The sequence below is a fragment of the Copadichromis virginalis genome, linkage group LG4, assembly GCF_057382275.1.
Source record: "Copadichromis virginalis isolate Kocher_CV1m ecotype Utaka linkage group LG4, C_Virginalis_male_GT1.1, whole genome shotgun sequence".
NCBI lineage: Eukaryota > Metazoa > Chordata > Actinopteri > Cichliformes > Cichlidae > Copadichromis > Copadichromis virginalis.
The window spans coordinates 31070331-31094719 of NC_140621.1; the positions used below are offsets into that span (position 1 = coordinate 31070331).

At 39.9% G+C, this 24389-nt stretch overlaps 4 protein-coding genes across 11 annotated transcripts in view; 2 read left to right on the top strand and 2 right to left on the bottom strand.

Annotated features, from left to right (window-relative positions):
* rundc3aa (RUN domain containing 3Aa) overlaps positions 1-1661 on the bottom strand; it is a 14922-nt gene extending 13261 nt beyond the window's left edge. The window contains exons 1-2 of one of the 3 annotated variants that reach the window (XM_085454871.1): positions 1596-1661; positions 261-524 (exon numbers count right to left, since the gene is read on the bottom strand). In XM_085454871.1, coding sequence (XP_085310997.1) covers positions 261-367 — 107 coding nt within the window. In that variant the 5' untranslated portion in view covers positions 368-524; positions 1596-1661. Of the gene's footprint in view, positions 1-260; positions 552-1595 lie in introns of those variants that run through there. The other 2 variants (XM_085454869.1, XM_085454872.1) reach the window with 2 other exon arrangements.
* On the top strand, positions 1441-6031 carry rnf113a (ring finger protein 113A). Of its 2 annotated transcripts, none has more exons than XM_085454877.1 (10): positions 1441-1577; positions 1987-2066; positions 2448-2546; positions 2804-2911; positions 3102-3211; positions 3533-3639; positions 5073-5162; positions 5239-5332; positions 5414-5520; positions 5888-6031. In XM_085454877.1, the coding sequence occupies exons 1-10, from the start codon at positions 1472-1474 to the stop codon at positions 5953-5955; spliced, it is 969 nt and encodes a 322-aa protein (XP_085311003.1). In that variant the 5' UTR covers positions 1441-1471; the 3' UTR covers positions 5956-6031. The 2 variants fall into 2 exon arrangements, with proteins under 2 accessions (XP_085311003.1, XP_085311004.1); XM_085454878.1 differs by lacking the exon at positions 1441-1577 and adding an exon at positions 1662-1763.
* Positions 6032-15565, bottom strand: strada (STE20 related adaptor alpha). Of its 3 annotated transcripts, XM_085454874.1 has the most exons (13): positions 15427-15565; positions 14723-14786; positions 14202-14259; positions 11931-11959; positions 9811-9913; positions 8957-9078; positions 8656-8764; positions 8395-8518; positions 8122-8293; positions 7863-7967; positions 7402-7655; positions 7243-7285; positions 6032-7073 (listed from the first exon to the last, which is right to left on the bottom strand). In XM_085454874.1, the coding sequence occupies exons 2-13, from the start codon at positions 14732-14734 to the stop codon at positions 6918-6920; spliced, it is 1287 nt and encodes a 428-aa protein (XP_085311000.1). In that variant the 5' UTR covers positions 14735-14786; positions 15427-15565; the 3' UTR covers positions 6032-6917. The 3 variants fall into 3 exon arrangements, with proteins under 3 accessions (XP_085311000.1, XP_085311001.1, XP_085311002.1); XM_085454875.1 differs by lacking the exons at positions 11931-11959; positions 14202-14259 and having other exon boundaries at positions 15427-15564; XM_085454876.1 differs by lacking the exons at positions 11931-11959; positions 14723-14786; positions 15427-15565.
* A 23-nt stretch (positions 15566-15588) lies between these two features.
* On the top strand, positions 15589-23717 carry ddx42 (DEAD (Asp-Glu-Ala-Asp) box helicase 42). 3 transcript variants are annotated; one of them, XM_085454866.1, is made up of 18 exons: positions 15589-15666; positions 17209-17430; positions 17551-17701; positions 17785-17846; positions 18199-18235; positions 18524-18676; positions 18802-18906; positions 19057-19176; positions 19261-19437; positions 19530-19658; positions 19757-19856; positions 19960-20007; positions 20101-20198; positions 20445-20721; positions 20861-21087; positions 21208-21318; positions 21421-21534; positions 22418-23717. In XM_085454866.1, exons 2-18 carry the CDS (start codon positions 17216-17218, stop codon positions 23021-23023), a joined length of 2730 nt encoding a protein of 909 aa, XP_085310992.1. In that variant the 5' UTR covers positions 15589-15666; positions 17209-17215; the 3' UTR covers positions 23024-23717. The 3 variants fall into 3 exon arrangements, with proteins under 3 accessions (XP_085310992.1, XP_085310993.1, XP_085310994.1); XM_085454867.1 differs by having other exon boundaries at positions 15600-15666; positions 17214-17430; XM_085454868.1 differs by lacking the exons at positions 15589-15666; positions 17209-17430; positions 17551-17701; positions 18199-18235 and having other exon boundaries at positions 17787-17846.
* The last annotated feature ends 672 nt before the right edge of the window (positions 23718-24389 follow it).

Genomic DNA, 24389 nt, shown 5'->3' on the forward strand with positions numbered 1-24389 from the left:
CAGAAGGTACGTGAAGGTGAACACGCACCTGCCCCCTCCTTAACCCTCGCCTTTCTAGAAATGTGGCCCTTTTTTCTGTAATATTTTCCATTTATGTTGCTGCCATTGTTTCACTTTGGGAATGAACGCAGGGGTGGAATTCTTGGATGAAAAAAAAAAACCTTCATGATGAGCATACTGGTGAAACTATAACCCGAACAGCTTGCAAGGACAGGCTCCTACTGATAAATACGGCACGTCGGTGGTGTCGTGATGTATACCTGCAGACCGTGATGAGGTTTTTTCGCTCCACGCAGACGCTCCGAGCAGACGCCTTTTTCGATGTCAGACCCATAGCCATTGCTGTCTGTATACAGCCCGACTCCATCCAGCGGCGGCCCCGGGGCCTCTTCGGGATTCGTGCCCAGGCCAGGACCTCTCCCTCCGCGGGCCCTGAGTCCTACAAACACCGGCCGTCCTCTGCGGGGAGTCACGGATGCTGCTACAGTCGCTGCTGGAAGAGGAGGAGGACGGGATCTAAGAGACTAGAACCAAGTTACACGTATTTATCAGTGCACATTCCGGTTAAAACTTTCAAAATAAAACCATCTTCCCGTTTTCATCACAGATTCATGAATTATACTGGAATTTCCAGTCTTCCGGTGTCAGGCAAAAAAAGTGATTGCTGATGTTTTTATGTGTTTGTATGTGTTATATCTTGCCTTACATTGGCAGATAGGCTGGGGTCAACAGAATTTTCAAAGGGCTAAATATAAAATAAAGAAATGACCTTTTTTGCAAGTATCTCGACTCTGCGTTATTGTAGCTACTCTGCGTCCTGCATTATAATCAATCCAGTCCTTTTTTGCTGCTTAAAATATCTTTATAGAACTGTTCTTTTACATTTGTTGTAATCCCCAAAGCCCTCTTTGACCAAACATGTTTTGAAAAAGATATTTTTAATATCAGTTAGACTTTTTACCTGGAAAAATAAAGGAAGTCACTGTCTAAGAGTAACTTAGCCAATTACTTCCTGCAGCTCCTACCTTGTGCCTGGTCAGAAACTTTTGCAATTTATTTGATAGATTATAGACCAACAAGTCATTTAAAACAGTTTAAATAATTATAACTTTTTGACAAGTATCTAAATCCCCCTTTGGCAGACGAACGTGTTCTGGCACAGCTCTAAAAACATAACAGCACTTCATAGAGTTCTAAAGATTTCCAAGACATAACTTAAATTCTCATGAATTATTTTTAAATATGAAATAGGTAAATATCATTGAGCAATCTTTGATTGACTGGCTCGCAAAAATTGCAGCCACTTTCTCACTGAAGTATCATTGTTGTCTTTTTAAATCTAACTTTACAATGCCTGAGTAAATGGACAGGTGTGATTCTCCTTTTGGCCAGTACAGGGACTAACTTAAGATGACTCCTAGACACTAGAGGGTGCTGTGGCGAGAGCAGATATTTACAAAACAGATTCAAGATGGCGGAATCGGAGAAGCCTCGGGAGGGATCTTGCACTTTTCTGTTTAAAAAATCTAATAAGAAATTCTCTGGGCGAAAGAGAAAAGCAAGCGATAGCGAGAAAGGTTTGTTATTTAACTCACTTTCTGATCATTTAAAGCCCAGTGAACTTCCGGTGCCGACAGCGCTCGAGCTTTTTAATGATTGACTACTTGTTTCTGTTCTCGTAGTCCTTTACAGATAACCACTGTGTTATTAACACGGGAAGAGGCAAAACTACTGTATCTGATTCCAAAAATCGGAGAAACGATGTAAAGTACCGCAGATGACACATATTTTGTTCCTGTTATAAACAAATTTCACATTCGTGCCTCGTTTACGTTTCCTCGGAATTTGGAACACTGGATGCGCCTGCTGTTTTTTGTCCTCCCAGTTAACTCCGAGATTATTCTAAGATTTTGCAAGTCTGCTGTCAGTTATTGGGCAAGTTACTAGATTTTTTCACCAAATGTATCTCACTCATGTCCTTTTCAGATGAAAACAGTGATGAGGACCAGACCCTCGTTGTGAGAAAAGAAAAGAAAGAAACTCGCGTCAACCCAATGATTCAGAGGGTAATTAGGGGATTATTTATTTATTATTTATATTTTTTTGACACGTGTTTGTCGAGAATTGTTTTTTTCTGTTTTAATCACTGTGTACCTCAACGTGCACTGGAAACGGCAAGTATGTATCCAGAATCAGCTGGTACAAAGTTAGATTTGCAAAAGTCTAAATCTGCATTTAGATTTACAAGAGTACTAAAGTATTTAAAAGTGTGTTATGTTAATGCATATATAGCTTTTTCTTTTTACATTTAGAATTTGGGCAAACCTGATATTTTGAAAAAGTTTATAAATCTAATCATGCAAACACACATTTGCAGACAAGACTGCTATGACAGTAGCCTCAAATGAGACAGAGGTGACTGTTTTTGTTTTGGGATTTTTGTCCAGACAAAGAAAGTGGAGAGAGATGCTGTATCATCCAGTGAAAGTGAAGATGAGAAAGAAGACAAGAAGATGACTGTTTCCTACAAGTCCACACGATCAGCGGTGAGTTGACTTTTTCTATCATACTGACTTTTTAAAGGCTGTCCTTTAAAAGTAAAGGGGATATGAATGAGCAAGGTAGCCAACCTTTTTGTTGTTTCATCTGTATGCATGCTGATTTGGCCTCTTCTGATTTGCCTTGTGTGTGTGTGTTCCCTCTCCTGTATACTGCTTAAGAGCCACAGTCTTGCAAACTTATTGATGTGCTCACATATAAGTATTTAATGTAAATCTTTTTCCCAATCCTACCCAAAAACAAGAAACCAGAGGGACCGGAGGACATGGGTGCAACTGCTACATATCAGCTGGACACAGAGAAAGACAAAGATGCCCAGGCCATTTTTGAAAGGAGTCAGAAAATCCAAGAGGTAGTAGATGCTATTTTTAATGTTAAAGCCTTGTAGAAAAGGCTACAACTCCTATCATATAATGACTTAGTTGGAAAACTGTTCTGTTCATATTCACAAATTGTGACTTGAGTGCTAAAATTAAAAAAAAAAAAGTCCAGTAGTTTCAACTAAATATTGAACTAATGTTCTTTTTTTCCTCTTGTAATAGGAACTGACAGGTAAAGATGATGATAAAATCTACCGTGGCATCAACAACTACCAAAAATTCATCAAGCCTAAAGACACAACTATGGGCAATGCCTCCTCTGGCATGGTCAGGTGAGCATTAAGGCGAGGCTTATCCATTCCATCACAGTCACATTGTGTCATTAAAAAAATAAAAGTAAACAGAACACCAAATGCACTTCTCTTGTGGATGTGTGTATCATTAAAAGTGCTAATAAACCACAAAGACAAAGGAAATCTTGAGCTTTTTAAGGGGCTTGAAATAGACATTAAATAATGCTCCATCTGCTCAAGACTTTCCTATGATGGTGCATGGTTGATGATCTATCACTGATGCAGTTTTGGGTTTTTTTTAGTTCTGAAATGTAATTAGTTAATACTGATATGTATAATTCAGTTCAATCATTTTAACAGAAAAGGACCAATCAGAGCCCCTGAACATCTGCGAGCCACAGTCAGATGGGACTACCAGCCAGATATCTGCAAAGACTACAAGGAGACTGGTTTCTGTGGTTTTGGAGGTGGGTATGATATTTTAAAATACATGTCTTTTGTATAATTAATCAAACACTTTTCATTTTAATGTCTTTTTAATGACTTCCCTCCATCTATTGAGGAAGAAAAACAACTCAGATTAAATGTTACGTGTTAAATGGGACAAATGTAAGTAAAACCTCCCACTAGTTAGAACAACATACACTCATTGGCCACTTCAATAGGTGTATCTGTTCAACTGCTTGTCGGTTCAAAAATCTATTCAGCCACATAGAAGCAGGCAAGAAATTTGGTTTATGTGACTCAAATGTGGCAAATGTGGCATTGTTGTCGGTGCCAGACAAGCTGATCTTGAGTATTTCAGAAAATGTAGATGCACTGGAATTTTCCCACAGAGCCACCTTTAGGGTTTACAGAGACTGGTTTACAATATTAGGTGAGCTGCAGTTCTCCAGGTGAACTTCCCTTTTTGATGGCAGAAATCAGAGATTGGTCTGACTGCTTGAGCTGATAGGAAGGCAACAGTAATTTAAATGACCACACATTACGCAGAAGGGCATCTCTGAATGGACAACTGTTAAACCTTGATGCAGATGGAGGTTCAGCAACAGAAGACCACACTGGGTTGAACTGGTGACAGCTAAGAACAGAAAACTCAAGCTACAGTTCACACAGGCTCACTCTAACCTGGACGATAGAAGAATCTTGTCTTGTATTAACAGTTCATGCTGCTGCTGCTGGTGTAATATTGTTGGGAAACATTTTCTTGGCACACTTTGGGTCCCTTAGTACAAGTTGAGTTTGGTTTAAATGCCACAGCATATATGAGTATTGTTGCTGACCATGTCATACTCTTAATGACCACAGCGCATCTTTAGACTTTGCTCCCAGCACAATAACGAAACGTCACAAAGCTCAAACAGGTTTCTTATACATGACATTAAACTCACTGCTTTCAAATGGTCTGCGTTTATAAGAGAAAACACTTTTAACATGTGATGTAATGGGAGAACTTAAGAATTTGGATTTTTCAGGAAGTCAAACCATGCAGTATTTTGTTTAAAAGAAGTCACTATGACAAAAAGGGAAATTCACAAAAACGACAGAAAATCAGGGAAAAGTTAATGGCAATAATATCAAATTCCCTTACAACTTTGTTTTTATTCCGGTATTGTTTTTGTTTTGTGGGAAATTAAACTATTACGTGTATAAATGCATCAGGTGGCACAAGTGTGACTGCAACTGTGCCAAAGCCTTTACAAGAAAAATTTTGGCAGACACTTTTTTGGGTGGTTTTCATAAAACCTTATATTTTTTCTTAAGACCTTTTTTCATTGCGATTGAGTTGTGTTTTTTATTCTATTTATCTATAGATTAGAGCAATTTGTAGTGTGTGTGAGACATTTAAGAAAATACTGGTCGTTCAATAAAGCTTCCTCATGATCATCTCTCCTATCAGACAGCTGCAAGTTTCTTCACGACAGATCAGACTACAAACATGGCTGGCAGATCGAGAGGGAACTGGAAGAGGGACGATATGGAGCCAATGGTGAGTTGAGAAGGAACTGCATTTTTGTTCCTACTGTAAACGATCTTTTCCTGAACGCTGTCTTATTTTTATTTAGATGAAGAGAACTATGAAGTAAGCAGTGATGAGGAAGACTTGCCCTTCAAGTGCTTCATCTGCCGGGAATCCTATAAGAATCCCGTAGTCACAAAGTAAGACTTTAATGTCTTTTTTTTCCTTGCCAAGCTGTTCCCTGTTTTTGGAAACATATTAACAAGTCTAATGTCTCTCAGGTGCAGGCACTTCTTTTGTGAGGTTTGTGCACTTCAGCATTACCGCAAGTCCAAGCGCTGTTATGTGTGCGATACTCAAACCCACGGAGTGTTCAATCCTGCTAAAGGTAGGCAAGATCTCTATAAAACAGACGACTTCTTTAAATGTCTTGATTGTCCTTTCTGCATCCTTGGGTCCGCTCAGTTACGAGTGAAATAAATTTTGGCTTTAGACTTTGAGTGAAGGAGTCCATGCAGATGTGTGTTTGCCTACTTTTTGTCACTGCACACTCGGGTGTGGAGAATTTACATAAAAATGTGTCAACTATGCATGCGACGGGCTTCAAAGTATAACAGCAATGATTACTCGGCCACCAGGTTTCCAGCTGTCTTTGACCGCAATAAGTATAATCAAGGTTGTAAGATAGTATTGTAATCAGTGCAACTTAATAATACCCATTAATCATGTTTTATTTGACCTTTTTCCCCTCTCAGAGTTGATGGCTAAGCTGGAGAAGCACAATGCCATGACAGACCAACCACCATCCGATGAAGACAATTAGCAAAATCCAAACATTTCCAGCCTCCCCTTACGTGTTTGTCTGTGTAAAATTGAAATAAAACATTTTTTAAACAAGGTTTACAGCCTCACTGTGTGGTGCCATCAAAATAAAAAATTAACGTCAACCACGTTTATTGTTAAAAGTCCAGTTTGAGTTTTGCAACACATTGCTTTGCCCTCACTTTCAAATATACATGCAGACAAAACAAGCACCAATAAAACATTCATTTTTGACATGAGTTAATACCCAGAGTAAGTTCAAGCAAATACATACGTCTATGCTTTGATGGTTAAACTAACACGTTAATCTTAACCTCTGTGCAACAGAACAGTTGCCTGAAACATGAAATGTAGTTTACACTGTAACACAAGTAGAGCTAAGAAATGGGTTTACATGCTGTTAATTTAATTGACCCTCCGGGTAAACGCAAAACCTTCCATCTGGTGCAGAAGACTAACTGAGTCAGCTGTGAGGACTGCTGTGCGCCATTATGGCCTCACTGAGCATATGGGCCGCATCAAGCAGCCCTGTTCTCACACGAGGTAGAGTGTCCCCTCTGAATATTTAGTAGCAGCTTCAAACCAGTTTGTTTTGTGAGACTCTTTAGGCTACAAACACAGACTCTCTGACCTCAACACTAGCATGAGGAAGTGAGAGTCCTGTTTTGTTTTAGCTCCAGGGGGCTTGTAATGTAAGAGTACAATCTGTAAACAGGTGTAGGTGTGTGTGTGTGAGAGAGAGACAAATAGGCAATCAGTGCAGTGCAAGAGTTTGTGCATATCTAAAGAACAAAAGCGTGAGAGATGTCAAAAGAGGCAGGATGGCTGCTGGTTTGTAACCTGGGTCTGAGAACAGCCACTCCTTTTAGTATTATATACATAGGGGCCATAACAAAAACGAATCTTGTCCCATCTGCTCAGAGAGTTTCTCATATGAACATCTTCCCGCCAAATCCTCCACTGTCAGAAGTCCCAGTCATCTACTTCCAGGTGGCTGAGACCGGACTCCAGACTGGCAAGTCCAGAAGGTGAGTCCTGAGGCTGGGAGCTTTCAAAGCTGGTGATAGGCGACACGGGCCGCAACAGCTCAGGTAGGGCCTCTGAAGGTCGCCGTTTGATCTAAGAAAACAAAAAGATTTAGAGAACAAACTGAAACACGACCAATTCATATCTTATTTACCAAATTTAAATGTTCTAACTCTCCCACAATTGTCTAACACTTTAAATACTATATACTGATACATGTACACAAGTGAAAATGTTATAATTAATTCGATATCTTGCACACCTGTTTGAAGAAGGGATGGCCAACAAGACTGGTTGCAGATGGTCTGAAGAAATGCAATTGGGAAAACAGTTAGTGTCCCAGTCATAACACATTCCTAAAAGCAGTTGCAGTGCATTTATCGCATATATACTTTAAATATGCAGGGAGAGTTTCCCCAACCTTTTTTCTGGGTCTCGCTGTAGACACAGCTCAACAAAGGCGTGGAACTGTGGGGAGAACGTCCGGTTGTATGGGTGTCCTCCTGACGATGACGAGGGTTCACCGTTGGAGTTTCGGACTCCTCCCGGTCCTGGACCCTCACAGATCCCAGAGTCAGCACCAGAACGGGAAGGCTTCATGGACAGCTCCTCTGGTGGTATAGTTGTGGTATCCAGCAAGCATGGCACTGTCCCGTTTAGCTTCTCCAGTAGCATCTGTGGAAATGAGCTAGTATTAGTTTAACCCAATGACCTTCTTGCACACCTTAAGAGTTTGTGGTTTTAGTGTTCAGCTTTGCCCCTAATCTTCAGTTTAGATCAAAATGAAAATAACACCAATATTGTTGTTTACCATTAAATTACTTTCTACAGTCAAAATGTAACATAGGAGACTATTTAGGCCGTTGACACATCTCTGCTTACCTGTGTAGCTGGCATGTCTTTGAAGGGAACGTGTCCATTGGCTAGTTCACAGGCTGTGATCCCGAGGCTGTAGATGTCTGATCGAGAGTCATAGCCCTGGAGATTCTTCAAAAAAAAAAAAAAAAAATCAAATAGAAACTGTCAGTTTCATCTGTACCCCTCTTCTCATTTTCGTTGTGCATGTAGCATGAAAACTATAGTTCTGCAGCCTCTAACATTGACCGCAGAACAGAATTCACAGTGTTGAAAAATGTAGTACCTGTTGCAGCACTTCGGGACTAAGCCACGGCAGCACGTTAACGCTATACTGGGGGAAGTCGTGGACCACTTTGGCCCTTTGGCCATGTCGAATGAGGCTAAAGATGCTCCGCAGACCTGACATGCACACTTGTCCATCTGCAGAGATCAAAACGTGGCTGGCCTTCACACTCCTGCATAACCAAAACATTTAAGATAATCAATATCGTATCAGGTGTGAATGATTGTATTTTAATGACAGGGTAATATACATTAAACCACATGCTTCTCTTACCGGTGCACATATCCCATATGATGGATGTATTCAAGAGCTTTGAGCATGCCTAGCAAAATGTATGCTATAGTCAGCTCACTCATACCATCTGTAAAATGTGTGCAGATGAGATCTCTGGCTGACCCTGCAAGATTCAAAAACAGATGATCGTGATTAGAAAGCTCTCCGACATTAGTAGAGGCCGCTTCATGAATTGTTAACATAAATTTAGTTGCATAACGTATGAGAAACAGCAATAAGGTAAGAAATTGGATTTCTTACCATAAGCCATGAAAGGTGTGATGACCCATAATTCATTTTCAGCTATAAAGACGCTCTTGTATGGTAGAATACTGGGGTGGTGAAACAACTTTGACACATGTAGTTCACCCTGTGAGACAGAAAGGAAACTACATCTTATTATGTCAGAGCGAAAGATGGGGAGGAGAAGATTACATAAAATGCAATAGACTACGAGGCTGGCAAACAGATAAATTCTCAATAAAGCACTAAAATGAAATATGGGGAGGAGGGTGACATAAGAGTCAAGTCATGCACACTGAAGGCATTGAGCGATTCAAACCTGCAGGTAGGTAACCATGTCATTAGTACATGACTCCAAGTCAATCCGTCGGATGGCCACATGCTCCCCAGTGGGTCTATATCGAGCCAGGTTAACACTCATTAAATTGTCCAAGCCCCGACCTACAAGACAATATTCAAATCACTGAGACAAAGTCATCCTCCAGTTCTGTTTGTTTGAATATTTATGTTGTTGTATGTTGTTAAATGCTAAACACACACAACTTAACAATACTTTTTATTTACAATCCAAATACTACCTTTAATAGTAAAAAAACCAAAACAACACATTTAGCTACACTTAAAACAATTCATTACATTCATCTTTAGTTTAAAAGGAAGGAAAAACCACCAGGACTCTAAACTACTGATATAGTAGCAGATCCAGCTCATGAGCTATCATAATTCACAGGAAGGTGACCACGGTGTGTGTACATTTGATTAAATTCTGATCAATACTGAAAAAAAGAGCAGTGATAAAAATTTTAAATGAACAGTTGATAGACTTATTGCTATAGAAAAAGCTTATTGTTCCTTTGACCACTTGTTTATATATAACTATTTTTAAGTTGAGTGTTCTTTACTCAAGCATCAATACATTTTGTTTAACAAATGTCCAGAAATAACAAGAACGACATTAATGAAGGTCACCCAAAGCTACTACCTTAACTATATGGAGGCCAGCTGTGCTTAAAAGGTGCATTAGGAGTCAGGAAAAACCCTAGGTGATCTAGTTTTATGAAGAAAAAAAAAAAACATCACAAGAAACTGTTCTTTAGCCAGTGCAGGCAAAACAAATCTGTTACTGCCAACAAAAACTGAATTAAGTTGAGGCATGTCTTTGATTTTACTTACCAATAACAGCAAGGAGCTCATAAGAGCTGCTGTCAGGAAGGAAACTGCCCATAGTGTCTCGACGAGGGAACGAGGTCAGACTCTCCTGACTGTCCTCATTGGCCTGGAGGAGAAAAGGAAACAGTGAACGAAGATCAGTTCTGGCATGAACCTCAGTGGTCATAGCACTGAACCAAAAGGGTTTGTGAGTGACAGCTGGAGACTTAGTCTTATGTGTGATAGCTGTTAGAAGATCACTAGAGAGGAGACTATGTTAGCATGACCCACAGCACTAGTGGAATTAGAGAAAATTAGCAACACAAACTGGGCAAACTATAAGTCTAATCATTAAAATAATGACCAGAGCTCCACTTAATCAGAATACCTCAATAATTCCTAAGGACATATACGCAATTTTAATTGCTCCAGAGAATTACAGTGCATCAGTTGTATATGGTTACTCCTCTGAACAACACAGTGTAAAAACATGGATGTAGCTTCCAGGCCAATTGTGAAGGGTCTTAATCCCTATCTCATAGGTGTCAAACTCTGGCCCGCGGGCCAAATTTGGCCCGCAGCCTAATTACATTTGGCCCACGAAGCCATACCAAAATACTATTAGAGATGGCCTACTGGTATTATACAGCTTATATATATATTGTTTAGTATTAAGCTTTGCTTGTTCCATATTCAGCTTTCCAGCAAAACTTATTTGAGTCCATAAGAAAAGATTCATTCTTATATCTGGAGGAAGATTTTTTTTCCAATAAATATTAACGTTAGCCCGCGACTTTGTTCCAGTTTTGAATTTTGGCCCACTGTGTATTTGAGTTTGACACCCCTGCCCTATCTGAAAGCCATGTGTGAACGCTCGTGTGCTAATAACTTGTCAATTACAAGTCACGAACCGATAAGCAAGCAGTTTCAAAGTCAGATCTGCCCCTCTCCATTACATCTGATTGCATTTTTTTGTTTGTTTGTTTGTTTGTTTTGCAACCAAGACGCTAATAGTGTAAATGCTCATTTCAAAGCCTCGGAACGAGACTTCATGGTAACTGTGCCATCTTTTAAACCATCTATGCTATGAACTAATTCTCCAATAACAAAAACAGAAGTTAAGCTTAAAACCTTTTACATAACATGTAGAGAACAGCTTATATTTTTGAAAGTGAGGACTCCTGAATTCCATCAGTTTACTTCTGTTAAAATGATGGAAATGGACAGACTGCAGTCAAGCTGTGGAGGCAAATGGCAGCAAGATGTATGAATATTTGGACTGTCTCCATGGTGACCAGCAGTAAGAGACAGGCAAAATTAGAACAGCACCCTTCTTTGATCATAATTGACTCTTACAGGCTGGAGATGGCTTCAAGATCAAGATCAGGAACACACAACTCCGAAAATATCCTCACAGATAAAACTAAGAGTTGTTTCTTGTGTAAACCAAGCCACAAGAAATTATCTTTATGTAGTTTAAATTAAATACACATTAAAACTGGCATGACAGCAAAGTCAAACATGCTTTGGTAGCCATCGCTTAAGGGAGTGTCGGCAAATGTCATCTAATCACATGGGGTACACTAGACGCTGCCACTGTGATCAGATTTAGAAAGGGTTACCATGCATTGCAAAAGCTCAACACATGGAACTCCATCCATTAACAAACTGCAGGGACACACGGTCGCAGACATCAAAGTGTGACACTTTCAGCTCACCACCAACTCAACATAGGGGCCGTCACCTCACACAGGAAGTGTGAAAACATACAATATCTTTTTAATGTTACTCAAGACTTTTAGTACGGCTACAAAAACCCAACAAAATCCAAAACAGCAGCTGCCTGAAGGCCAACATGTAAACAGCAGCACACCAAAGGACAGACTATTTCAAATAAGCTGTAGGTATGCTTGTCTATAAACCACAAAACAGAAGCCCTTGTGAGTGAGGTGAAAAGGGCTTTCTATGCTACAAGCATGTACAGTGTGTGTCATGAACTGCAAAGTCATGCATATATAAATGTGCAAAGCCTTGAGGGGGTAGTGGATTCTGCTTATTCTGTGTGCGCACATACATATACATGCATGCACGCACATACACAAAAGGCACATCGGGTGATGCAGTGGCAGGAGTACCACACTTACTTTCCTGCGAGAGACTCCCTGAGCTTGCTCTGGGGTAGAAAAACCACATCAATGACATAAAAACATGTACACAAACAAAACAAGAGAAGGATCTGTGTTTAGAGAAGCTTTTGAACTGGTTAACACAGCCTCTGGAAGTAAGGGTTTGCTGCATGACCCAAAATTTGATAAATGAGCTTTGCTGGTTTCACATGATTTGTCTAATTCAGCATCTTTGTCCTTGGTGACCACCCACACAGAATTATCTGTTTTAAAGGCTTCATTCGTTCTTAAAAAACACAAATTTAAAAAATAAAACAAAACAATCTCACTAAACCCATCAGGCTCTTCCCAGATGTTATTTTAACCATCATGAACACAGCCAAAACAGAAATTAAATACTTGATCCAAATGCAGCTCTGAGCAATGATCTGCATGCATTGAAATGAAAATGAGACAAATACTGTACAACTTCTTATTAAAAACAAACACTTGACAAAAATAACAAGAATATCACAATTATAATACTAATTATTGAGGAGTCTGACAGCCCAAAGATGAGCTTTGCATTCACAGGATTTTCAGAAAACTTGACCTCTGACCTTAAGGTCTAGGTCACACAGATATGAACTTCTTCAAGATTTTTTGGTAGCTATACATATGGTGTCAATTTGAAAATTGTACGTCGCTTTGTTCTTCAGTTATTGCATTTACAAAATGTGTCGACATCACCCACCTGGCAGGGTGACAACAATACCCCATCAGCCCTTTATGGCTGAGGGGTAAAAACTATATAGAATATCAGAAACAAGAGTTAGCAAATCATTACAACTCTAAACACATTAGCAAAGCAACTCTGTTGCCAATATCAAGATTTATTTATTTTTATTTTTTTTAAGTTGCATAAATGTTCCTTGTATGCACGTGGAACTATTCCAAATCTAACCTTAAATAAGCTGCTCAGAGTTAAATGACTTGTCAGCTGGGAAGAAGTAAGACAAAGTGAGAGACACAGACATCCCTTGCTAAGGCTGTGTAATGAGTTTAACACTAGACTCCTTGGAGCCCAATTAACTGAGACACCATACTATGTAGGCTTTACAACAATATGGATGTTTCTTCAGTAACCAATTACATTAAATTATGTATGTGACATTGTAGCGCTGTGAACCCTGCAAAACCTGGAGCACCCTCATTGCAACAGTCCCTCTACACCTCACTAAAGAGTTTCTTGTAGCCTTAAGGTGCAGTCATTAATGAATTAATGCATGAACTGCAGTCACTGAAGGTGGGGACTAAGAAATAGCTGCAGATTGTCCATTTACCTTAACTCTATGTCTCAGACCTCAGATCAGTTTTTATCAATGCTTGCATACTTTTCTGTCAGCTGAGCACTGCAAAACAATTACACCAAACTAATGGCTGTGGACCTTTTGCACAGTTCAGTCACATGCATGCCTTTCTTGTTTTTTCCTTGTTGTTTTTTTGCTTTATTTCCACCCTGTTTTCACACTCAGAGTTGCACCAATGCTGAAACCTCGTGAATTTTTTTATTTTTTCCCCCAGATCAGGAATCTAAGGGAACCAAAATAATCAAGACAAAAGCATTTTAATTCCCATCCTTGTTTTAATACTATTGTACCCTCTTCCTATTTAAATAAATAAATCTCCCTCTCACCCCCGAGGCATGGTATGTGCTCCTCAAACTCGGGTCCTCTACTAGAGGCGTGGGACTCTGAGAGTTCTGCCTCTTAGACATTCCTAGGACTGCACTATTTTTTTTTCTTTTAGGTATGTTTTATCTTTGTTTGTAACCACATCTTTAAATGATCTGCATTGTTTCACATATGTATCTACTGTGTATCCCATTTTTAATGACCATTTATGTTAATGGTGTACAGTACATGTGGTCAGCTGCAACTTAATTCATTAAAAGGATAAAGTCGCATTTAATTACTTGTGAAATAAAATATTTAATAGTCAAAAATAAGAACTTTTAATACCAAATACAACTTCAGAAGAAGCGTGGCAAGCCCACATGACATCAGTTGTGAGTGCCATCCTGTGATAATGTTCCCTTGTAAAATGAAACAATAAGTTAAGAACGCTGCTGACAGATGATTAGGGGATGGAAAGCTTTCATAATTGTGAAATTCACAGCAAAGTAAATACTCAACTGGAGCAAAGCTTCAGTGAAAACTGAAAGTTGTTTTCTGTTGGTGCTGTTGAATGGTCAGTGGTTTGTGAAAGGTGAACCCTATGGTTAAAAATAAATTTGGCTTTGAGTCTCACCTCCAAACAACTCCAAATCCCGCAGGCTCTCCACACTCAATTTCTCAGATACCCAACGCTGACATACACAGAGAGTTAATGGAAAAAAGGAGAGAAATGCAAGCAAGAATAAGGAAAGGTTACACATAAATATAGGCACATTTAATGTTGCTGAATAAAGTTGGTTAATTTAGTAAGGTGCAGCTGTAGAAGTTTCTTTAATATTGTGCAAGAGAAAGTTGTGCAAAGCTCTGTTTCAAACACATTTAGCAATTGTGTCCAGTCTTGTATATCTATAAGCAGTGCTGGATCGAAAGGCAAAGTGTTTCTTTGATGTGTTAACTTTAGAAACATGAATACACTAATGATGAATCCCTTAAAGGGATTAATCCTTCTCTTGGTACAGTGGCAATCTTCAGTGGGCATAATGAATAAAAGCATACAATTAGACATAAGGCATGGTCTGGCTTAAGAATCAATCCTCATGATACCAGCCCTGCAAGACAATACAAGAATTTAGAAGAATTTGACCAAATACTTACAAGAAAAGACATCGATCCTCTCAAGTGTGTTACATTTGATGCCGAAAACAGATAAAGGGAATAACTGTGGAAACAAGAAAGAAAGAAAAAAAAATGTATGTAGCGGTCTAGCCTCACTCAGCTGTAGTAGTGGTTAATTAAATTAAATATAATCAATACATATTACAATTATTTCACAGAATAAATGTGAAATTTAACACAAGTTGTAGACAATAACATGTCTAATGCTTTGGTACGTCGCCAAACAAGCAAAACCAGTCTTTCCTCGTTTTCATTTCGCTTACAAGTTATCGCAGTTCATTAAAGCGCTTACTAAACCTTGTATAGAAAAATAAAACAACCAGCTAAATGACCTGTAGAAGTAACTATTGGTTTGACGCATGACATCTCTTTTCTTGTCATTTTAAGCTTAGAAGCGGTCGGAGTTTACGTTTCAGTATTGATGATGGCTACGCAAACAGATTTGCTGAGCGACTGTCAGCAACAACAAAAAAGGAGAAGAAGGAGAAGCGTGAATAAAGCGAAAGAAAATAAAGAAATCATTCACTAGTACCACAATAATATTATTGTTATTATTGGGGGGGGGGGGGGGTACTCGCTAATGTTGCTATGATGGAGGACACAGGGTGGCATAGTTAGCTAAAACGGCGACATCAACCTGTTTTAGTCAGAAACGCCATTATTTTAACACCTCGATAACTCACCCGTATAATGCTCGGAGCAGAAATGCCTTGTTGATGTGATACCGTCTTAGACTAACTTATTTGGCGCACCATCCTCTCCGGCAGGATGTTTTTGATAGCTCTCTACTAAGCTTTATGGGTTGCGCGCCGTGTCGCCAGCGAATGACGAAATGCGCAAAAAGAAACCTCGCGCACACGGTTGACGCAAGCACCGTGGGGGACTAGTGAAAACAGAGGCGCTTTTATTGGAAAAAGAAACAGGTAAATAAATACTCCCTACCGTTTAGCACTACAAAGGATCGATGCTTTCGGCTAATGAAAAAAAAATGAAGCTCTGTGCTGCGCTTGGGTGTGAAAGGGCCTCGTTCACGGCAAAGTTTCGATCCTAACGTCGCACACCTCCTCGGCCTTACTGCGGCCTTGAGCTAACGCTAACATTTGGTGCAGATAAATCATGTCCAAGTGCTGTTATTGTCCAACTGCTACGACGCAAACAACCTCTCGAAGCTAGCAGGGCAATCAAAATGTATTGTGTTTACTTTTATCTTCGTATTTAGCGTATGCGGTAAGCTTTAGGAACCGTAACGTCGATGCTTTGCTGTTGCTTGTTAACAAATATGCATACCGCCAATAGACAGCAGTTTCTGTAGTACCGTTATAGATATCAATAAAGGCGTTTCATGAATTTTGTGTATTTATCATAGTAGTCGTATTGACGTGAATAGTCGTAGATGCTCGTCTGCGCATGTGTTGTTCAGCTAAAGTTGCTTTCCGCAGTAGGGGATGTAATGTACTTACAATCCGTATTATTTGTTAGTAAACTCGTCATTATCCACCGAAATGCCCTTGTTAGAAGTGGACGCTATTGACCATGTGACCGACTAAAGAGAGAGGTGTCCATAATGCTGAGTCAGATTGTGCTGAGGGCACCTTTAATAAAGAGCCACGAAGTATAGAAAAGGTCAGATGGAGCTGCACTTTGTCTTTCTGAATCAAGAAAAAGTGTATGATAGGATTCTAAGAGAGGAACTGTGTTATTGCATGAGGCAGTGGGGACTGGGAGAGAAGCATGTAAGCGTGGTGCAGGACATGTGTGAGGACAGACAGTGGTGAGGTATGAAGTAGGTGTGACAGATGGGTTCACTGTGGGGGTAGGATTACATCAAGGATCGGCTCTGAGCCCCTTATTGTTTGCAGTGGAGGTGAACACATTGAAAGATGAGGTCAGGTTGGAGTCTTCGTGGATTATGGTGTTCGTAGATGACGTTGTGATTTGTAGTGAGAATAGTGAGCTGGAGGAAGCGAACTGGTGAGATTTATGGTCTGGAGAGAATAGGAATGGAGGGCAGTATAACCAAGACAGATTACATGTGCACAAATTAGAGGGAGACAGGTGTAACAGTGAAAGGTAGTCAAGGTGGATGAGTTTAAATACCTGGGGTCAACCATCCAAAGCAACGGACAGTGGAGACAGGGTGGAGACAGGAGCCTGAGCTGAGTTGAACATGATCAGGTTTTAGTTGGGATGGACAAAATTAGAAGTGAGTACATCAGACGAACAGCTCAGGCCAGCAACACTAAAGAGGCAAGTTTGAGATGGTTTTTAAAAACTGAGCTGCCTGTAAGGAGGAAGAGAGGAGGATCACAGAGGTTGGTGGATGTAGTGAAGCAGGGTTGGTGTGACAAAGGAGAAAGAAGAACTGAAAGAAGAACTATTTTTTAACTTTAAATTGGGAAGTGTAACAGGGCTGGTTTAAGATTTTAGAGACTTCTCTAAGAGCTCTTTTTTTAAATTCTTTTCAGAACAGCCATGAACTGGAACAAAGGTGGTCCTGGTGTGAAGCGAGGTTTTGGCTTTGGGGGGTTTTCACTCGCAGGAAAAAAAGAAGAGCCTCGCCTTCCTCATCAATCACACACATCATTTGGAGGCCCAGGATCTGGAAGTGGTGGATATGGGAAGAACCAGCAGCTCCCATCATTCTACAAAATAGGGACCAAAAGAGCTAATTTTGATGAGGAAAATGCGTGAGTATTACATATCTCACATATGTACAGTAATAGAAATATTAATTTCAGCCCTTGATAGGAGCACATACTGGGATTGTGAGTAAATGTATAAGCTGCATATGTCCTCTTTTCAATTAGATATTTTGAAGATGATGAAGAGGAGTCCAGCAGTAACATGGATCTGCCTTACATCCCAGCTGAAAACTCACCCACACGGCAACAGATGCAGTCAGGTGGTGGCTCAGACAGCGAAGATGACCCTTTGGATGCTTTCATGGCCGAAGTTGAGGTGAGTAGATTTTACAGATAAGCAGAGACACAAACTAAACTAAATTCTGCCTTTAACAGATTTATTTTATTTTTATTTTTCAGAACCAAGCAGCTAAAGACATGAAGAAACTAGAGGAAAAGGAGAAGGAGAAAAAGTCAGCCAAGTAAGACTCTATATTTGCTTGTTTTTATGCTTAATTTAGGTGTTAGGCATTAAATAAAATAATTTCAACAGGAAAAAAGAAATTGCCCACAATTGGATCAAAATTTCATTTAATTTTAAATGTGGCTTAAGTTGCCAAAAGCTGTTAAACTTTACTCAAACCTTATCATTCAAATTTCTCCAAGAAAAAAATGTAAATAAAAATAAAAATCCAACAGTACCTTTGCTAAATAAAAAAAAAAGAAAGATATTGTGAGGTAAGCAGATTGATCGTACTCATAGTGGGATGTGGGCTGTCTTTGGTGTACGAACGAGCCGCAGGGAAGTTTTTTTTTCTCCGCTTGTCATTTCAGGGGTATTCGTGATGACATTGAAGAAGAAGATGAGCAAGTGAGTGAGCCCTCCAAAGTTTTTAATCCTCTACTTTGCTGGTCAGAGAGGTCTACCCTCTCTAATGTTATAAAGCCTCATGTCTTCCCTTTTTTTTTGACCAGGTTGCATATAGGATCAATATTTTTAAATGCATTTCATTCTTGTTTTTAAATTGTTGAGTATTCTGTAACCCGTATGTTAAGCTTGTGCTATAAAGCTGAAAGTCACATTTGTCACTTCATCCTGGAGGCTGTAGTAAGGCTGTACTAGCTCACTTTTTCACCTGAAATGATTTAATCTCTGCAGGAAGCTTACTTCCGCTACATGGCAGAGAATCCCACCGCTGGGCTGACACAGGAAGAGGAGGAGGAAAACATTGATTATGACAGTGATGGGAATCCAATTCCCTCTACAACCAAGAAAATTATCATGCCACTCCCTCCTATTGACCACTCAGAGGTAAAGTTCATAATTCTCACTGAAAACACACAATTGTTTGGGGGGGTTGTTGTTGTTTTTGTATTTCTCACATATGATAACTATTTGATTGTACATTTTGCTGCCTTTTTTGCAATTTTTCATAGATTGATTATCCACCCTTTGAGAAAAACTTTTACGAAGAGCATGAGGAACTCAGCAGCTTGACTGGAACTCAGGTGCTGGAGTTGAGGCATAAACTGAACTTACGAGTAAGTCATTTTTTGTACCTGAGAAGGGATAGGGATGTAGTTTAAGCTTTCTTTTCTAGTCTTATTTTCTTTATCACCGATATTACTAGCAACATGGATCGCGAAATAAAGATTAAGTTATTTGTTGCTCATTGTTTTGTTCTTTCTCAGGTATCTGGTGCTGCCCCTCCAAAACCTTGTACCAGCTTTGCCCACTTTAATTTCGATGAGCAACTAATGCACCAAATTCGGAAGTCTGAATATACTCAGCCCACACCAATTCAGTGTCAGGTATGTTGTAATTTAATGTTTTGATATTCACATGGGTGAAAATTTAATAAGTTGTTATTAATGGGGAATAAATTTTGATTTTAGGGTGTCCCCATTGCGCTGTCAGGACGTGATATGATAGGTATTGCAAAAACGGGCAGCGGCAAAACTGCAGCTTTTATCTGGCCAATGCTGGTTCATATCATGGACCAAAAGGAACTGGAGCCTGGGGAAGGACCCATCGCAGTCATCGTGTGCCCTACCAGAGAGCTTTGTCAGCAGGTAAGAGAAGGTTGGAGTATAAAGGGTATATTTGAAATTACAATGTTAAAAGCGTTGGCTCAGTATGGTGTGTAACTGTTAATATTTACTAGATCCATGCAGAATGTAAGCGCTTTGGGAAAGCCTACTCATTGCGTTCAGTGGCTGTATATGGAGGAGGCAGCATGTGGGAGCAAGCCAAGGCTTTGCAGGACGGTGCAGAGATTGTTGTGTGCACTCCAGTAAGAACCTTTTTTCATTTCTCCTGGTTAAAGATGAAGCATTTGCTGCACTGTTGCAAAATAAGCATTAAGTTCACTGTACGTGTGTGTTTGCACAGGGTCGTCTGATAGACCACGTTAAAAAGAAGGCCACGTCTCTGCAGAGAGTAACATACCTGGTGTTTGATGAGGCTGATCGAATGTTTGATATGGGCTTTGGTGGGTTATCATGGTCACTGCTCTAGGAAAGATGTTGTGCTTTTATTCTTTCTAATTTACAGTATGTTGAAATCATTTTTTGTTTTCTTTCTTTTTGCTTTAGAATATCAGGTTAGATCCATTGCCAGCCACGTTCGCCCAGACAGACAGAGTAAGTGATATGATTCTTTTTTTTTTTTTTAATGCAAATACTGGAACTACTGAGAATTTATATATTAATATTGATTCATTAATTTCTTCTCAGCTCTTCTGTTTAGTGCTACATTTCGGAAGAAGATAGAGCGGCTTGCTAGAGACATTTTGGTTGATCCCATTCGTGTCGTGCAGGGAGACATTGGAGAGGTAAATATAGCTTTTAATGTTAATGCTTCTTAAATGTTCACAGGGTGGTGAAGTACATAGAATTCAACTTTTCCTAACTTTAGATTTTTAAAACGTAGTTTCATGTCTACTCAAAAGTTTTGTAAGACATTTTTGTCTTTGAAGCTCTGTATTAAAAAGTACATAACATGTTTCTTTTAGGCTTTCATTAAAATGCAAACAAAAAAATGCCCTGACACTGCTTTTATTTTAATCCTCTCTAAAAAGGCCAATGAGGATGTGACTCAGGTAGTGGAGATGCTGGTCAGTGGGTCTGATAAATGGGGCTGGCTGACTCGCCGGCTGGTCGAATTCACCTCCACAGGATCGGTCCTCATTTTTGTCACCAAGAAGGCCAACTGTGAGGAGCTAGCTACTAACCTGACTCAAGAGGGCTACAGCCTGGGCCTCCTGCATGGTGATATGGACCAGAGCGAGAGGAACAAGGTCATCAGTGATTTCAAGAAGAAGAACTTGCCCGTTCTGGTGGCCACTGATGTAGCTGGTGTGTACACGATGTAGTTCTGATTGACACTAAGGTTTCCTTGTTCCCTTTTCTTTACGTTTTCATCACTTTCTGTAGCAACTTAATTTTCTTCAAGCTGAGAAACACATTTCCTTGCTCCCTTTTTTCCTCTTACTAGCTCGTGGTCTGGACATCCCATCAATTCGTACGGTGGTGAACTACGACGTTGCACGAGACATCGACACACACACCCACAGGATCGGTAGAACGGGTCGTGCTGGAGAGAAAGGTGTGGCCTACACTCTCCTCACTAATAAAGACACATCATTTGCTGGGGACCTGGTGCGGAATCTGGAGGGAGCTAATCAGGCTGTTTCCAAAGAACTGATGGACTTGGCCATGCAGGTTAGATAAATCACTGATTCACAAATAATATTTATCTGGACTAAATGCATCACTTTATTAATTGATTTTTTTTTTATAAACTTTGCTCAATTTGCATTGTTTTGGGTTTTTTTTCCCCAGAATCCCTGGTTCAGGAAGTCACGATTCAAGGGTGGCAAAGGAAAGAAACTGAATATTGGTGGAGGTGGTCTTGGTTACAGAGAGAGACCCGGCCTTGGGGCTGAAAGTTCTGTAAGTTAAAACCTAATGATTGTAATCATTAATGCACACTGTAAATTAATTAGCAAAATGCCCATAATAACAGATAATGACTTATAACTGTTTTCTTTACAGGATCGTAGCAGCACTAGTAGCTTGTTGTCTTCCACTAGTAGCTATGAAGGCTACAGCAAACCAACTACTGGGGCAATGGGAGATCGCATGTCTGCAATGAAACAAGCCTTCCAGGTACTCACTAATTCAATTTTTCTGCCATTCTCCTTTATGGTCTATAATTATTCCTACCTAGAGAGATTTCAAATGCACGTTTACGACATAGTATTAGGGCCACATTAAGAAAAAAAATATTATTGATCATTTTGAGAATAAAATAAAAGTTGAAAATCGAATTAGAGAAAAAATTCAAAATGTGGAGATTACATTTGTTGTTTCGAGACAAATTCCCACGGCTGCTGTATCCTCAGAGTTACTGAAATCGTACTTCAGACTCAGCTTAAGTGACAAGGAAAGAAATGATTTCTCTTTTAGCGCATAAACACAGTGTGGTGATAAGAATGACGGTGAAAAGAAGATTCAGAAGCTGCATTTGGTCAAACAGAAAAACCACACAAACTTGGAAGAGTGCATTTGTACAAAATGGAAGGGCTGGTAATGGACAGAGGCAAGATTATCGATGGTTCCACCCTCGTTCAATAAAGAGGATGTATGTTATATCTACACAAGGCATTTTGTAGAGGGTATAGCAGCCGTGACAGTTTGCCTTAAACCGACAGCAGTAATCTGCACGATTCAACTTTTAACTCAAATTAGTATTTCGACTTTTTTCTCAAAATGATCAATAATATTTGTTTTTCCTCAGTGTGGCCCTAATACTCCTTTGTTAGACTTACCTCCATGTATTATGTATAAAGATTTCTGTAACTCCTCAGTGGTTAATGCAGTATTTTTTGTTTAGCCGCTTAAATCAAAGCTGAAAAGCAGTTCAGTTGCATCTTGATGAGTTCATCTTAAACTTACTGTGTACGCTTACTTTGGACATTCTTTGTTAGAAAGGAATAAATGCCTTAGGTTTAAGATAGTTAGTCATTCATAATGTCTCTTTTTCCTCTAGGCTCAATATAAGAGCCACTTTGTAGCTGCATCCAGCGGCCCCCCAAAGCTCAGTGCCAAGTCTAGTGGCTCCTCAGGATGGACCAGTGCCGGCAGCCTGAGCTCTGTGCCAACAGAATCTGCCAATGGCTCAGAACGGTCTCACAGTGCTACCTTGTCCATGGTGGGTTTCACCAGTGCTGGCTCCCTGAGCTCAGTGGCCCCCACCAGTCAAACCAGTTCACTCCAGAGCTACACTCCACCTGCACCTCCGTCACAGAGAGAGAGCTCACGTGATAGACACGGGGACGACCGGGGGCGTCACGGTGACAGTCAACACCGCCATAGCGACAGGAACGATCGATACAGTAGCGAGGATCGCTACGGAGACCGGGATCGTCACGGGGATAGAGATAGAGATCGTGACCGCCACGGCGACCGTGATCGCCACAGCAGCAGCCGCCACAGTGACAGTCGTAACGGAGATGGAAGCAAGAGGGACAGAGATGATCGGAGGAGTGATAGGGATGGGGGAGACAGGGGGAGTGGAGATGGGAGGGACAGAGGAAGCGATAGCTTTGCTGTCCCTGAACCACCTAAACGTAGAAAGAGCAGATGGGACAACTAAAGAGAACATAAACACATTAATCGATCTTTATGTGCACCCAACTGCTCCATAACAAGCTTGTCTGTATAGGCAGATAGCAGAGCATATCAGAGGCTGACACAAGCACAGAACCGTAGGGGATATTTTATAGATTTCGATTAGATAGGAAGTGTACCAAACCTCCTATCAGGCTGGTTAGGACATCATGGTTTGGAGTTTAACAGTTTGGTCAGATCAGCATAAGCGGCTCCGAGACAGCTACTGTACATATACCATCTAAGACTGTTATTGTAAGTCAAGTCAAGCAATACAGCTGTAATAAATCCTCCTGTCCATTAAAAACAATCAAATTAGGATGTGTTATCGTTGTTTGTCTCACTGGCCTCATGCTTTTGGCTTGCAAACTTGATGCTTTATTTTCTCCAGTGGTTTTTTGCCAAGTGTGTTTGTATTTTTGCATTTTGTTAATCTACAAAGCAAACTGTTTGATTTCTGAAGGCGCACTGTGATGATTCACAGTCACTCGAGTACATGTCAAAACAAATATGTATAGTTCTTTTTGTGTCTTGTATTCAAGTTTTAGTGAAGTGCCTCTCTTTGGCATTTAGTCTGTATTCCAAAATGTTTTCAAGAAAATGCATTTGTTTGAGAGGAATTTCAAGTGTATATTGACATGGAAAATGAGAGGTTTTTGATTAAAAGGACTCCTTTGGCACATGCTTTTATATATTCATTTTTGGCTTTCATTACATAGTGATAGGGTCAGAAAGTTGGGATTCAGATGGGATGACATGATGCAAAGGGACTGGAGTGAAACCCAGCCTGCCACATTAAGAACTAAGCTCTTGTTGTATGGGCTGTTGCTTTAGCATCATGTGACATAAAAGGAGTTTTTACTGTTGATGTTAAAATCCAAAAAGGTGACATGAAAGATGGGAGTTGTATATTTCTCTAAAGTGGTTTAAATTCATTTAATTTAAACTTAAACAGTTCCTGGCAGCAAACAACCACAAAAAAGTGGTTTTGTCATTTCTCACTGTGGCCACTGGGGGGCATAAATGGTTGTGATACGCATCATTCCACATAATCGTAGCGGTGTCAAACATATTTTTGCAGGCAGCTCAGATATTTGCGTATAATCCCTGTGCAAATTTTATTCACATAAACTACAAAGCAAAAAGTAAATAACTAGCATGTCACAATTTTACTCCCCCTTTTCAAAAAAGTTTAACCAATTTTCTCTTCCATATTTGGCATTCACTTCACATAACGATTGGTTTAACTGCTTCAGTGTGTTGCACACTGCTCAACACTATGACCTGTATTTTCAAATTAATTCTACCATGGCTACCTATTTTACTAACATTTACTGGCTTCTAGTCTGGAG